Source organism: Rhizophagus irregularis, chromosome 15 (assembly GCF_026210795.1).
Source record: "Rhizophagus irregularis chromosome 15, complete sequence".
Classification (NCBI taxonomy): Eukaryota; Fungi; Glomeromycota; class Glomeromycetes; order Glomerales; family Glomeraceae; genus Rhizophagus; species Rhizophagus irregularis.
Genome location: NC_089443.1, coordinates 304,451 through 320,855, shown reverse-complemented (window position 1 = coordinate 320,855; position 16,405 = coordinate 304,451). Strand labels below are relative to the sequence as shown.

At 26.4% G+C, this 16,405-nt stretch overlaps 3 protein-coding genes across 4 annotated transcripts; 2 read left to right on the top strand and 1 right to left on the bottom strand.

The window, feature by feature from the left end:
• Positions 1–5,757: 5,757 nt before the first annotated feature.
• OCT59_006843 (uncharacterized protein) lies at positions 5,758–7,332 on the top strand (the record flags this gene model as incomplete). Its single annotated transcript, XM_066149449.1, has 6 exons — positions 5,758–5,767; positions 6,116–6,297; positions 6,361–6,430; positions 6,500–6,672; positions 6,765–7,098; positions 7,169–7,332. 6 exons carry the CDS (start codon positions 5,758–5,760, stop codon positions 7,330–7,332), a joined length of 933 nt encoding a protein of 310 aa, XP_065998337.1.
• Positions 7,333–11,420: 4,088 nt separating this feature from the next.
• Positions 11,421–13,283, top strand: OCT59_006842 (uncharacterized protein; the record flags this gene model as incomplete). The annotated part of the gene is made up of 4 exons (XM_066149384.1): positions 11,421–11,831; positions 11,957–12,168; positions 12,257–12,417; positions 12,498–13,283. 4 exons carry the CDS (start codon positions 11,421–11,423, stop codon positions 13,172–13,174), a joined length of 1,461 nt encoding a protein of 486 aa, XP_065998336.1. The 3' UTR covers positions 13,175–13,283.
• A 137-nt stretch (positions 13,284–13,420) lies between these two features.
• Positions 13,421–14,788, bottom strand: OCT59_006841 (uncharacterized protein; the record flags this gene model as incomplete). Of its 2 annotated transcripts, XM_025328789.1 has the most annotated exons (7): positions 13,421–13,671; positions 13,762–14,073; positions 14,139–14,216; positions 14,321–14,356; positions 14,434–14,517; positions 14,600–14,680; positions 14,749–14,788. In XM_025328789.1, 7 exons carry the CDS (start codon positions 14,786–14,788, stop codon positions 13,421–13,423), a joined length of 882 nt encoding a protein of 293 aa, XP_025165134.1. The 2 variants fall into 2 exon arrangements, with proteins under 2 accessions (XP_025165134.1, XP_065998335.1); XM_066149326.1 differs by lacking the exons at positions 13,421–13,671; positions 13,762–14,073; positions 14,139–14,216; positions 14,321–14,356 and having other exon boundaries at positions 14,408–14,517.
• Between the last annotated feature and the right edge of the window lie 1,617 nt (positions 14,789–16,405).

Sequence of the window (16,405 nt, the reverse complement as noted above, 5' to 3'; positions counted from 1 at the left end):
CGTAATAACTCCGCGTCCAATGATCATAGAAAGATGCACTATAGCTCGTTGGAATCGTCTCATAACGACGAGTCGAATGGTGGCTAAATCGTCTTTCTACGATCACTGGATGCCGAGATATTAAGCGAAACGTCAAAAATCGGCATTTTGTATTTTGCGATACTGCGCCATTTGACGTTTCACTTAATAACTCGGCATCCAATGATCGTAGAAAGATGCACCATAGCTCGTTGGAATCGTCTCATAACGACGAGTCGAATGGTGGCTAAATCGTCTTTCTACGATCACTGGATGCCGAGATATTAAGCGAAACGTCAAAAATCGGCATTTTGTATTTTGCGATACTGCGCCATTTGACGTTTCACTTAATAACTCGGCATCCAATGATCGTAGAAAGATGCACCATAGCTCGTTGGAATCGTCTCATAACGACGAGTCGAATGGTGGCTAAATCGTCTTTCTACGATCACTGGATGCCGAGATATTGAGCGAAACGTCAAAAATCGGCATTTTGTATTTTGCGATACTGCGCCATTTGACGTTTCACTTAATAACTCGGCATCCAGTGATCGTAGAAAGATGCACCATAGCTCGTTGGAATCGTCTCATAACGACGAGTCGAATGGTTGCTAATCGTCTTTCTACGATCACTGGATGCCGAGATATTGAGCGAAACGTCAAAAATCGGCATTTTGTATTTTGCGCTACTGCGCCGTTTGACGTTTCGTCTATTATCTCGGCATCCAATGATCGTAGAAAGATGATTTAACCACCATTCGACTCGTCGATATGAGACGATTCCAACGAGCTATGGTGCATCTTTCTACGATCATTGGATGCCGAGTTATTAAGTGAAACGTCAAATGGCGCAGTATCGCAAAATACAAAATGCTGATTTTTGACGTTTCGCTCAATATCTCGGCATCCAGTGATCGTAGAATGACGATCTACCCACCATTCGACTCGTCGTTATGAGACGATTCCAACGAGCTATGGTGCATCTTTCTACGATCATTGGACGCCGAGTTATTACGTGAAACGTAATATTTTTAGGTTTTGACAATTTTGACATGTCGAAACTATTTCGGCATTTCGGCATTTCTACAGGTTTTAGTTTCGACATTTCGACAATAGCCTGTAGAGTTTTGGCAGGCAACTTTAGTTATAATGCTATCATGAAAATTTTTTCAGGGTAGTAATTCTAAAAATGATTAACAATCAGATAATAAGATTGTTGTTTTATTATAATGTTATCATAAAATTTTTTTTCTCAACAATTGGATGATAAAATTAAATAAATGTTATATCAAGTAATTTTTTATTTTGAAACAAAACAATAAACAACAACTAAATGGTAAAATTTCATTATCATTGTCTTATTATTATGATATTCAGTTATCATAATTTTCCAGAACTAAAAATGATCAACAATCGGATAGTAGAATTGTTTTATTACAATATAATCATGAAAAATTTTTTTCCAGAGCCGTAATTCCAAAAATGATGATAGTAAATATTAAATAAATGCTTTATCAAGTAATAAACAATCTTTCTGTATTGTTATTTAAAGTTAATCACATATTCTGATATATATATTTTTTTATTTTTAAACCAAAAAATAAACAACAATCAAGATAATTAACCTTAAAATGATTAACAAGTGAAATAACTAAGCCAAAAATGATTAACAAGCAAAATAAACCGAAAATGATCATCCTTTACCAAATGAGAAAAAAATTATGTTAATAGCTAGTTAAGAGTAATTTCTCATTTTTTTTATAGATATGTTAAATATAATCAAAAATTTTGCAAATAAAGTGAAAGTTATGGTTTGGCTAGAAAAGCCCGGCGAGCGAAGCGAGCCAAATGAAATTGCATCATCATAATAAATCACATGAATATTTAATACACAATCACATGATCTACCAGTAATTTTTCCACCAGTTAAAATTTAGAAATTCTCTTTAAATCTTAAAAACTATTTATCATAATAATTATGATACTGTATGGTAGTATAAACCAACTTAATTAAAAAAAAAGTCAGAATTATTACAGTTCTAATTATACTATGACTATAGCTCCCTGCCATGTTTAATGTTAACTTGTTTTATTACGTATTATGTTGATCATTTTTTTCATCGCAAAACAAAATAATTTGCACTTTAAATAGTGTTTTTAATTAAAAGTATTTTATTTCCTTTTTTTAATCATATTAAATAAAAAAATAGTAAAAAATATTAATATTAATATTAATTTAATAATTAATAATTATATTGTACCAATGTTTACCAAAACGTAGTATATCACTATTTTAGTATTGGTAAATCATATTTACGGAAACACATTTTTTTATTTATTTTTATTATTAATTAATCAACTAAATAATAATGAAAATATAATTATTGTTTTATTTTTTTATACATATTATATTACTAATAATTTATTAATAATCATAAATTAATTAAATAATAAGAAAAAAATTATATTATTTAATATTTTTTTAATTAAATAGTAAAATCCACACGTATATAAACAACCTTTATTCGCAAAAAAAATAGCAAAACAGATTATAAAACAGATTATAAAACATATTATAAAACAGAATAAAAAATAGAATAGAAAACATAATAGAAAACATATATAATATATATATATATATATATATATATAATCATAAAAGGAGATTTTTTTTGAAAAAGGAAATCATAATATGAAAAAATACATTTTTAAGGTAACACAATTTTCTATCTGACCGTCCTTTATTATAGTAACATTTCTAATTAATATCAACTCCCTCTATTTAATACATACAGAAAGTCTGAGTCTCCAACCCTGTAAAAAATCTGATCCGTGTTTTATCTTTCCATGTTTTTTCAGTAAATGTATCATTTTCATGGAATTTATAGCCTTAAATCATGGAAATTTTCATCTCGCTAACATGGATATCCGTGAATGTATCATTTTCACGGAATTTTTACGGAAGACACGGAGAAATAATGGAAATGTTCGGATAAAAATTTTTTATAGGGCAAGAGGCAACGTTCCATAAAAAAGGAGAGGTCCTAGCATCCTACAGGTCATCCTAAAAGAAAAGAAATCAAACTGCCCTGCAAAAAAAAGAGGGAAACCCAAAAAATCCTACAAAAAAAATAAAATAAAAATAAAAATTATTATAAAAAAATTTTTTTAAAAAAAAATTTCTAAAAAAGGGGGAAGACGAGGTGTAAATAAATGAGAAAAAATTTTATTAAAAAAAACCAAAGGGGACGAAGTGATAACGAAGTGGAATAAAAAAAAATGATGAGAAAAAGGGGATAATAAAAAAATGATCGGTGATCTAAATAAATAAAAAAACGTATCACAAATCTTGAGGTAAAGATTCTATTAGATAAGCTTTTAAAAAGAAAAAAAAAATAGTGATAACCAATTTAATAACACAGAAAATGTAACTCCATCAGGAAATTTTTTCGCTTAAAATCCAAACGTGGAAATCTGCATGGTATTTTCGGCGTAGATCCGATGTGAATCCCTTCTCTTCTCTAAAATTGAGTGGTACCGAATATTTCCGATTTTACCGAAAATTTCCAAAATTTTTAAGTGTTTAAATGTCATATTTGTTTAAATTATTCCCTCCCTCCCCCTCAAATTTTTGAAACAGAAAGGACGTTAAATCAGTATTTAGTTTAAAATGGCTTTAATATGAAAAATAAAACAATGGAAGATATCTTTCTAATTTCTTTATTCTAACTAATTGAATATATAGAAATAAAAAGGAATAATAATGAATTTTTTACTTGCATCTTATTATAACTTTAAAACGAAAGGTTTCTACTATTACGTTATTATCAATAATATCAATAACATCCATATTTATAATCTTCTTTGATAAAACTGGAATTTTAAAACTGAATTTTTAATATTTTCCATTCCGGTTTTTTATTTACTTTGGTATATTATTATTTATTTCATCTTTGGAATTTCAGGAAATGATCCAGTTTGCCAATCGGAAAATTGACTTCAGGAAATTGACATTCGGGAAAATGACGATCAGATCAATCGTCGGCCCCTTTTATTTTTTAATAATTATAAATTTAATTTAAATTTCTTTCTGGATCGGAACAAATATATTTTGTATGATTTTTTAGTTAGAATAAGTAAATTTTTTAACTTAAAAAAGAAACTTTATTTGTTTTAAATTAAAAATTTATATTATATAAATAATTTTTTTTAAAATAATTAGTATAAATAATACTTATTTTAATATTGTTCTGCAGCGCAAAAGGCTACAGTTAGTAATTTTATAAAAAAAAATTCAATAAATGAGAAATAGAAAATGCTTTGTAAAATTGCATTTAGATATAAGAGAATTTATACTATTTAAAAATTTAAACTCATAATTATTAATGTTCATAAATTTATTACAGCATAATATTAATATCTCATTATAAAGAGAATGTCAAGCGAATCACTGGATTGCATGGTTTGGATGATCCGAACCTGAATTCACATGACTGCGCTAAAAAATTGACTCATAAAGATCATGATCTTTTGTTCACAAAATCATAGCTTCTTATTTTGTACAAATAATATGATTCAAATTATTTATTTCACACGAAAAGAAAAAATATAATATTAAATGTAAATTAAAAGACTTTACATGACTTGCAAAAAACACGATTCTTTATACTACAAATAATACATACTGTATATCAGCATCTATGTATTGAGTAATAAATTATATTTAAAGAAATTTGATAATTAATGAAAAAAAACATTCAAGTATATTTTAAAAATATATATATATATATATATTTTTTAGTGGCTTAAGTTACATAAATACTATTTTTTTTTAAAAAAAACATTATGATTTATGAAACTTACATTTTTGGATTACAAAATGGCGGACAACATGAAATTTGAATTAGAATATTTTGAGTTATTCTAATTGTGTTTAAGAATAATTTAAGGAGATTAACATTGCATGTCGATATTAAACACAATTTCTTTTTATTTTATTTTATTAACAATAGGTTTAAATTAAAATCAGTTTATAATATATTTTGTTATAGCTACGAAAAATAAATTTATTCTATAACAAATGTTTCTATAGGTGCCGTAATCTTCTCCCACAACTATAAACGAAAATCATATAACTAAGAAACAACGCGCATCAAATATTTTGACGGAACAAAGTTAGTCAGATATTTATAAATATCTTTGACGTACATTTATACCGGTATTAACGTAGATCATTTAACTCAATCGTACTACATGACTTTCTGAAATACCGTCTGGATAAGAAATATTTTGAAGTGAAATATAATACCTAAACGCTTTCAACTATAGTTTATCATACTAAGCATATGAAGTTTAAATTTCTTAGTTGAAGAGGGTATTAAATTTTTTTTTAAGAAAATAAAAATTTAAAACAATGATAATATTTTTTAATTGATCGAATTTGTTTTGTCACACTAAGAATTTAAATATAATGAAAAAATGGGATTTTATGTAAATAAATTTTGAGTTAAACGTATTTTAAAAAAAAAATACCAAAAATATAAGTACTTAAGACTATAATTATTATAAGGTGAATATGCGAGTTACAGCCTGGCTGCATAAACTGCATTTGTACGTTACATCTCTCCCTTTACACTACATTTGATACATGAGTACAGGATATTGCTTAAGTTTAACTCCGAAAATTGTATAAATAGGAATCGAACTGATAGTTTTGACCTTTCGCTCGCTTCTTTCATTATGCTTTTAAGTTAAGACTCTAAAAACTTTTGGTCGTTTGTTCGCTTGAAGTTCCAAAAACATAACTATTGCCCAACGTCACTTTGGAGACAATTTATCCCCTTCAGTTTCAACTCTTGCTTTCATAAAAAGAGCGTTAAGAAATACATTCACTTTTTCCACTTAATTTTGGTCACTTGGAAACTGCGCCACAAAAATCAAGGAAAAAAAGGCCGATATTTATGGTTTTTTTTTATCGCGCAGCAGAAAATTTTACTGATTTTTAATTGGCCTTTTCCCGGGTTTATATGTATATATATGCATCACATGCATCGCATTAAATAAAAAACGCCAACAATGACATCATAGTCACACCTAGAAGAGTATTACACCAATTGGATAAAGGAATTATTGGATGTCAGGAAAATCCATTATGATCCTCATGACCTCAAGATTCTTCCAAAGACTATCGGCTTTGGAGGATCTGCTTCTGTTTATGCTGCAAAATGGAAGGATACATCAACAATATATGCGATTAAAAAATTTGTCGAGAATAAAGAGGTATGTTACTGATAGCAATTCGTTATAAAGAATTAAAATATTAAAATTTCATTTTCTTTCTAGGTTTATTTAACGGATTTGGCTAATTCTCATGAAAATATAATTCAATTTCGTGGAATTACGAAATTAGAAGGTAAAATACCGATTTCGTATCATTAATACTTCTATTTGAGTATTTGCTTAGTTGACATGATTTCAATAGATGGAAAAAAATACTCGCTTGTCCTTGAATATGCAGACGGTGGAACACTAAGAAGTTATTTAAGGAACAACACTATTACTTTTAATTGGGAGAACCAATTAAAGTTTGCTAAAGAAATTGCGAGTGCGATTTTATGGTTACACGATGTTAAGGAAATCATACACGGCGATCTTGTAAGTAGCACATTCCTCAATTTACGTATATAGCGGGAACTAATGCATTATATCGTTGTGATTATGTGATTAACATATTCTTTTTTTTTTAGCACCCCAACAATATCTTAATACATAAAGATACGATAAAATTAGCAGATTTTGGACGTTCATGTATAAAAGGATCCGACATTAACACTGGAACATATGGCCTAATACCTTACATGGATCCTAAATTTTTTGAGACTAATTCATATCGTCTAACCGAAAAATCTGATATATACAGCTTGGGAGTATTATATTGGGAGTTAACAAGTCGAAAATCACCTTTCGATTTTGAAAAAAAATCAAGTGACGATCATCTTTCTATTATAACAAATATTCTTAAGCTTCTAAGAGAAGAACCTATTGAGGATACAAATGATAAATTCGTCGTACTTTATAAAAGTAAGTATAAAATAATGTAAATTTGTCTTCTATTATATTTTTACAATTATTTTTTAATTTATTTAAATAGAATGTTGGGAACATGAGCCAGATAATAGACCGAATATTCTTAAAGTGATTTCAGAACTTAATTGTATTGACCCTGAAAACAATAATGTATCAATTATCCCAGAAGAAAGCGAAGAAAGTGAAAAAACAGCGAATGTATATTCTTGTCAGATTGCGATTAAATAAGCTTTTTTTATTACTCTTTTTTAGATTTTTTTTCGTTATTATTGTGTTTTTCCATTAAAATAGAGTATTATTTTTCTTTCTATCTTAAAATTTTTTATATGAATTTTTTTTTTGTAAAATATTTTTTTGATATTTGAGATATTAATAAACAGATTTTGCAATTGTCCTATAAACGTACACGCATTTGTGGTACAGACCCATAATATTAATCTATTACATGATGGACTAACTTTCTAAGGTTATGATCCCGCATTTTTATCTGTCAGACGATTAATCTACAGATAATTATACCGCCCCGTTAATATGACATTCTGTGCGACATGAAGTATTTGTTTTAAGGATTAACTAAAATATACCTTTCTTGGTTTATAAACGTTAATGTCAATAATTTCATGCTAAAACAGCCATTATTACGACGATAAGTACGTATTAATAAATGACCATATAAGATAGAATTTCACTTGTGTATACTTTCATTAAAAAAAAGAAACCGAACTGAATGAAACTCTCGCAAATCTTGTTTCATATCAAGAATATTAAGAAGCTTCGATAACAGTTTCTTTTACTTTTGCAGATCATTCAGGAATTGTTTTTTTCAATTATGTTTTCGCTTTGTTCTATGCTTTCTCATTATCGTGAAATGCCTTATTAAATTCATCCATCGTAATGTTATAAATTAATTATTTGGACCAAAATTCTGGTCAGAGTAATATAATGTAATGCGGGCCAGAAGTATAGCAATTGAGGTCACGTGTTCCCAAGTTCGAAGCTTTAATACCAATTTTTTTTTTTTATTTTTGATTGACGAAATTAGGTTGAGTAGAATAAAATAGATACAATTTATAGGTAAAAAAAAATTTTTTGATACTTTTCAGTATTAACTGGTTAATTAACCGATTAATTAACCAGTTTATAACCTCTAGATCATATGATTCATATTATCTTAGATAGTTATTTTATCATTATATTATTTTAGTTAGAATTTATAGTTTTTTCTCAATTACTGTTAGCAGATGGATGATCATGATTAGTGGGTAAGTCTATTGGTCTATTGGTGCAAGACAACTTGTCACCTAGACAAATTGATCTATCGACAAGCCGTCACTTGGGGTTTGCCGAGTGAGGAAGTAGTTGATTTCCTTGATACCCTTATTTAAATGCGCAAATCATTATTTTTTGATCGTAAACTACTCTTTATTAATTCGAATTGGTGGTAATACTTACATATAAGTCACATAATTCAATTGATTCACGTAACTCATTTAAAAAATTTTTCGACTCTTTGGCCTTAGTTAATTAGTTACACAAAGTTAAACGTTTATACGCGTTTATAAGTAAAGATGCAGGCAAAAAAAGAATTTTTAATATATATATATTCGTTTTATTATATAAGTCATTTAGAAAACTATTTAAAAAAGATGTAAAATTCTATCTCAACAAGGATAGTTTGAATTATATCACATTGTAGTTTTTTAGCTTTATACAGAATTGAAATGGAATTTTTTTAATTATCCATATAATGTTCTCAGGAAAAACTGTTATTTACAATTTTTTTAACAATTTATTGATACTAATGTTTCCACTGACTTGCTTTCTTTAGATTAGATACCATTTTCTACTCCAAAGATTTTATATTCTTTATTATTTAACTATTAATTATTATTCGTTGTTTGGTTATTTAAGGTCACATAATTTTACAAATTTACCCAATTATCTAATAGGATTACTACATGATAAGGAAATTATCAGGAAAAAAATCAATTAACAAAAAGCTATACAGAACATGACTGCGGGACAATAGAATCACGTGCTAACGGCCTGATAATTTAAAGTGGGTAATATATCAATATATCCATGGGTCTCTTGTTATTCATTAATTTACGAATGTATTTCGTAAAGTCGTACATTCGATAAAATATATCATAATCAGACTAAAAAAAAGCAAAATGGTGGTCATGCAATCAAGTTAGATGAACAATGGAAATGACTTTACAATATCTATATGGTTCTACAAAAATGGAAGCCATAAATTAATGAATAAGCAAAAAAAAGTTTATCTTCACCAATAGCTAGTTTACATTTTAGTTGGAAACATATGACATAATTGATATATAGTATAATCGATAACATATATCTATAGGGGAGGTAATTGTCGGCTTTGGTCTCAAGATAATAGATGATTACAATTTCTGATTAGTCACAACTCACAAGTGCAGTGTGATAAAAAATCTGCTTTTTGTATAATAAATGCAACAAATCCTTACATGAATAATTAAGCATTCATTTTTTGTCAGTCTGATTTTCTAAGGAAAGTATTTGCTCATAGTAAATACTTACTGCTACAAGGTTTCCACGATGGTAAAATCTTGAACGAAATTAACTCTGACAATGGTGTGGCAGATTAAAATTTTACAGATAAAACGCCATGTTTGCTTCTTGTATCAGTAGTTAACGACGGTGGTGAGTTCACTAAAACAGCTAATATTTACTGCTTTGGAATGTTGGTTACAGAAGTGATAGAAGTGATCGGTAGTACGCCACCTTTTGTTGTGATGAGAACTTTTGCTTTTGCTATTGCTAAGGTTAACATCTACAAATTCCAGAATATACACCTGAAGCATACGCTGCATTAATAAACATTGTTGAGATATTTTCCTCAGTTTAAGTGTTTATGGAACGTTTTGAATGACAGTTTAGTGGGGATCGTAAGATAGAAATTAAAGAAACATTTAATCGGCACGTTTAGCAAAATTTGTTACAATTTTATATTTCTGAAAAAAAAGTGCGGAACTTGTTCTCCGATAAACAACTTGATTACTTCAAATGCATCTCTCAATAACCCAATATAGAAGTTAATTGGATGGGGAATAGAGATATCGGCCGAAGACCGACATCACCTATCATTATAATATGAAAGTATTGCGGTGATCAATGCAATTAATACAGTTTTCAATATTGGAAGTCTCTCGGTTATTAAAATTCCGCATATTCCTAATCGATTGTACAATGACTAATTAAGATCTACGCAAGGATTTATAAGATTACTAAATATAGTAAATACTTTAATTTTAGTGGAGATGACGTATACATTCTTAACTATATTTGTAATAAAATGTTTCTAGTATCATCGTATTATCATCGTATTAAAAATTTTGTGACGCAATATTGATATCGTACTTTTTTCACCGCTAAAAAAGCGATATGGAAATAAAATGCAAAATAATAAAATTAATTATGAACTTGTTATATTTAATAGGAAATATAATAATAATAAAGAAAAAAAAGAAACACTTTTTTAAATTGTATAATTAATTTAATACTCAAAAAAAAAAAATAAATAAAGAGATTATCAATACATAATTTTCGTTCTTTATATTATTTTATGTACATATAATGAATAAAAATTTCTATTAAGAAAAAAAAGAACATTTCATTAATTTATGTACTATGTAAAATCTTTTTTTTCTTTTTTTCTTAATAGAATTTTTTTTTTATTATATTTGTTCTATTTACATACTAAATATATAATAATTTATATATAATCTTTTTTTTCTTTTTTTCTTAATAGAATTTTTTTTTTCATTATAATTATTTAAACAAAATAATATAATATATAATAACTTTATCAAATATATCTAATTAATAAATAAACAAGTAACAATTTTTTTTTTGTGTGATCATTACAATTGTTCATTCATGTCGAACAAAAGGGAAAATTGTTACGGAAAGTTGATCACAAAAAAAGCTTACACAAAACTAACTAAAATCATTTGTACTTTTGTTACCCTTTTTATTTATATTTGTAGATCTTCTCACGTAAACGGAGACTTTTCAACCTTGATTACTAATCTATTTCGGACTAGAATGTTCCTTTTGAATATTAATTTTATTAAAAAAAATTCTTTACGGAATTAACCAAAACTTAAATTTTTCTAAAAAGGATTTTTTTATTATTATTATTAAAGCTTTACTATTTATGCGCAGTAATTCGGTTTTTTTTTTAAATTATATATTTAATAGACAGACACCGATTTTTTGAAAACGAAATTATTAAAATATTTTTTTTTTAAATTATTTATTTTTAGAAAATGATAAATTTAATCGACGTGGAAGAAAAAGAACCATTACTTAATGGTTGTCAATATATAAGAACAAGAAAATGTCCTTCAAAAAGAATTGAAAAAAGATTATTAAATAATTATAAAGAATTTTGTTTTAAAGAATTTTCAAATAATATTACTTCTTCTCCTATAGAAGAATGTCAAATTGAAATTAGAAGACAAGTTTATTATCTTAAAGAATTAAAAAAATCCGATCATATTATAAAATTTTTTGGTGTTGCTCAAGATAATTATAAATTTTATTTAGTTACTGAATGGATGGAAAATGGAAATTTATATGAATATTATACAAAATTTAGATATAATATTAATTGGGAAACAAAAATTAAAATAGCTTTGGATGTTTGTTGTGGTATTGCTTATCTTCATAAACATAAAGTAAGTGAAAAAAAAAAATAATAATAATTAAATATAATGTAATATAATATAATATGATATAATATAATATTCTTTTTTTATGATTATTTAATTTTTTTGTTCTTTTATATAAATATATATATTAGATTCTTCATCATAATGTTCAATCGGCAAATGTTTTAGTAAATGGGAATAATAAAGTTAAATTAGCAAATTTTGGTCTAAGTAGGAAATTTTCCGATATTACAAGGAATATTTCTCATAATTTAGAAAATGTAAGATATATGGCCCCAGAAAAATTAGAAAATTGTGAGAAAAAGAAAAAGGTTCAATATGATACTAAATGCGAAATATATAGGTAAGGTATTATTTATATATAATGTATAATGTATTCATGAAAAAACATATATATTTATATATTTATATTATTGTTATTATTTGTGTAGTGTTGGAGCATTATTATGGGAAATTGCTGAATTGAAAAAACCTCATTCCGATATTGATAGGTCGGAAATCCTTGTTAATATTAGAACACGTATTAGAAATAGATATCGTTTACCATTCTCATATGAAGTACCTATGGAATGGATTTATATTGTATCTAGAGGTAATTTATATTTAATTCATTTACAATAATTTTAATTTTTATCAAATTAATTTCTTTCCCTTTTCATTTTTTTTTTTTAGCCATGGAATATGAACCAGAATATCGTATTAGTATATCAGATATTTGTCGTGATTTATATAAATTGAGTAGAAAATTATCGAATGCTAAATCTATATCACTTTCTTATGTTGATCCAAATTCTGGTTTCTTACCATATAATAATGTTAGAGTTTCAACTTTAAATGATTATTATCGTTATAATAGAATTCTCTCTGTTGATGATGCAATTCATGAACATAAATCAAAAAATGGAAATAAACAATTGGCATGGCAAAGTTTTAAATATCATTCAACTAATAACGATTTGGCAAAATATATGGTAGGTTATTATTATTATCATGGTGAAGAAATACCTGAATTACAGCAATTGAGTAAAAAAGAAAAGTTTAAAATTGCTGCAAGTATATTTGAAGAAACTGCTGATAAAGGAAATCCTTCTGCTCAATTAAGATATGGAATATGTTTATGGAAAGGTGAAGGTGTTGATGCAAATTCTGATAAAGCTCTAAAATATTTAAAAATGGCTGCTAATTCAGGAAATTCTGCTGCCATGTTTATTATTGGAAAAGCTTATTGGAATGGTGGTAATGGTATTGAACAAGATAAAAATCAAGGTGCTGAATATTTAAAAATTGCTGCTTTAAATAATCATCCATCAGCAAAAGATGTTTGTTATTCTAATAATATTATTTTTTAAAAAAAAAATTTTTTATTTAACAATATATATGTAAATAATATATACTATAAGTATTTATTTATTCACTTGATATTTATTTATGAATAAAGAATGAATTATTTATATTTATAAATGAACTTAAAAAAATTTTTTCTTGCTAAATGTAATTTTCCAAATGATATTTTTTATTTTCCTTATAACTAATTATAAATTGCAAAGATTACCATCAATACAAAATACTAATACTTTGATTTCTCACAAAATACTTTAAGCTGTTGAGGTATAGATACTCATTTCTGCCACCTTGTCCTCATCATCTGTTTTAGGTATAAATTCTTCAGAAACTTTCACTCTCTTGTAAAGTGGAGTGGGTAAGTCCGTTGGGTAGTCAATATTTTCTACTTTTGCTGACTTTGTTCCTATTTCAGACTTTTGTCGGGAGAATTCTTCTTTCACTGCAATTTTTATGATGTCACTTAAAACTACTTGTGGTTCTTCATACTTACGCTTTCTTGTTACTTATGAGTTATGACAAAAAAAAACAACAATATAGTCAGGATATATTTAGCATTGTTTTACGCTTTCGCCAAACTCTTCGTAATGTTTACCTTGCTCTTCTTCGCCCTTAAGCGTTTTAATTAACCCTACAATTGCTTTAGCTGGTCCAAGAGCTAATCCAATTTTTTCAAGATCATATTGTGTTAAATCAAGGAGGACTTGACCTGTAAATTTAGCACTCTTGATTGTATTAATATCTTGTTTGTCAAGGTCTAACTCTTTTTTATTCTTCAAATAGTTAATAAGATCGTTACGATTCAACTTTTCGATTTCTTCAACAGTTTCAATATATGAAGTATAATCCACAGTTGGGACTTCAGTCAATGATGGTTCTTCAGGATTTTCTTTAACGTTTGATGGACCTGTAGATATTAATTATTAACTGATAACGAGTGTTAATCAAATGAAATTAATAAGATTTATTTACTTTTTGAGGATTTTTTCTTGGACTTTTTTGATTTTTTTGATGAAACGGTTTCAGTACTTTTACCAACATCTATAGGATCTATTTGTCAATTGAAATGAGTAATTGCCTAACATATAATTATGAAAGGATGTTTACTTCTAAAAAAAAAAAATATAATATAATATAAACTTTTATCTATTTACCTGTTTGCTTTGATGAAGATGAGTGTTTTGACTTTTCTGTAAACATACCAACATAAGACCAACATAAAGTGAGCTATAAATTGACTTTTAAACAGAACAATATAATAAACTACCTTTTGTTGAAGATTTCTTCTTGGACGACTTTTTTGATTTTGATGAAATATTTTCATCAGTTTCAACACTATCTGTTGAAACTACTTTTATTGATAAAAATTAGCAGTTGTTTCTAAAAGAAAAGAAAAAAAAAAGTCGTTTATAAATAAAATATACTATTTTTACCTGTTGATGATTTTCCTTCAGACATTTCTTCAAATTTTGGAGTAGATACTTCCATACCGATATCAGTATCTTCCTCGACAACTATTTTTTTTTATCGATGATAATAAGTTCAATACTATATTTTATAAATAAATAAAATAAAACTTTACCTCTTGAAGATTTTTTCTTATTTGATTTTTTTTGTGTCATTGTTTGAGAAAGCGCGGGAGAAAAGCGAGATTTATTTTTTTTTCATGATTGTCATATACTTTAACGATTAGTCATATGGAATATATCCATCATTATTATGTAATAACTTTATGATTTTTGACGTATAACAATTGACTCATTCGGAATATCGATAAAAAAAAATCATGTGATATTGATCGATGACAGATCAGTGGCTAAAGAGTTTATACAGTAATTATTATGAAGGGAAAGATATGGGATATTAGATAATTCCCAATGCAGCAATGCAGCAATGCTGATATTATTCGTGATGTGCCGTGTGCGGGGAATTTATTTGGATATATACTTTAATATTTAATATATTCTATAGAAAGAAGATTTTCTAAACAAAATTTGATTAGGACTGTTATTAATAAACTGCTTAATAATAATACATTACACATGCTAATTACTAATATAAATTTGAATACAATACTTCAGTAGTACGACTTCATAAATTGTTGACGTTATCAAATTCTCTTAATGGCGTAAATAGCGTATAACATTTTATTTATTTCTGTTTTAATACCCTCCATTTTTTTTCCTCACGAGAAAAATGTAATTTGTGACTATTTAATTTTCATATTTGTATATAAATTTTTTTGTTTTTCAATTTTCAGTTAATATATTTAAAGGAATGTAATTATCATTTTTCTTTTATTTATGACGATAAATTTCAATTGTTATAAAATTTTGTGGATTATCTACAAAAAAATTAATATTGAAAGTGATATCAATGGTATATCATTTTTTATTACGTTAAAAAAAAATTATTTTTAGTTTTTGTTAAAGCAAATTTGGAAAGTGATCATTTTCATGACGGTATCATATAAAGTACCCATCTCAATCATCTCATCGCGTTGGACTTTTGTTCAATCACGTATAATTGATCACGTGTAATCAATCATGTGCTTAATAAATTGGCTTAACCAAAATAATCGATCAATTAACTCGATCACGAGAACCAATCAATAATCATGATGAAAGTATGATTGTTGATTTTCCCAAAATATTTTGTCAAGGTAAAGAATTATTTCTGAAATTTGAACAATCGAAAAAGAGATTAAATTAATTTTGGAACACAACAAATAACAATGTCACATACACGATTTTATTTTTAATAATTGAAATCATCCAAATTCATTGATATTAAACAAGAGATCTAAGTCTTATATTATAATAAAAAACATCAATAATAATAAAAATATTTGTTACTTCTCATTTTTTATTTCTCACTATTTTCCCGTTTTAAAAATTGATATTAATTATAAAGAAATTAAAATAAAGGAAAGTAAATAAAAGAGAATAATATTAAAAGAATGATGAACTTAATGGAAATTGATTAGAATGAGAAATTAAAGATGAATAAAATAAAAAATAAAACAAAGCTTATTTTAACATACTATAGTAAAGGACGGTCAGATAGAAAATTGTGTTACCTTAAAAAATGAAAATTTTACAATTTATTACGGACAATTGTGACTAAAAGAATCTAAGTCACGTGATTTCACGTTATAAAATTTTCCGCACTTTTTCCTGTTTCACCTTTTTCATAAAAGACTCATAGATTAGAATACCAACTTTTTTTTTTTTTTTATT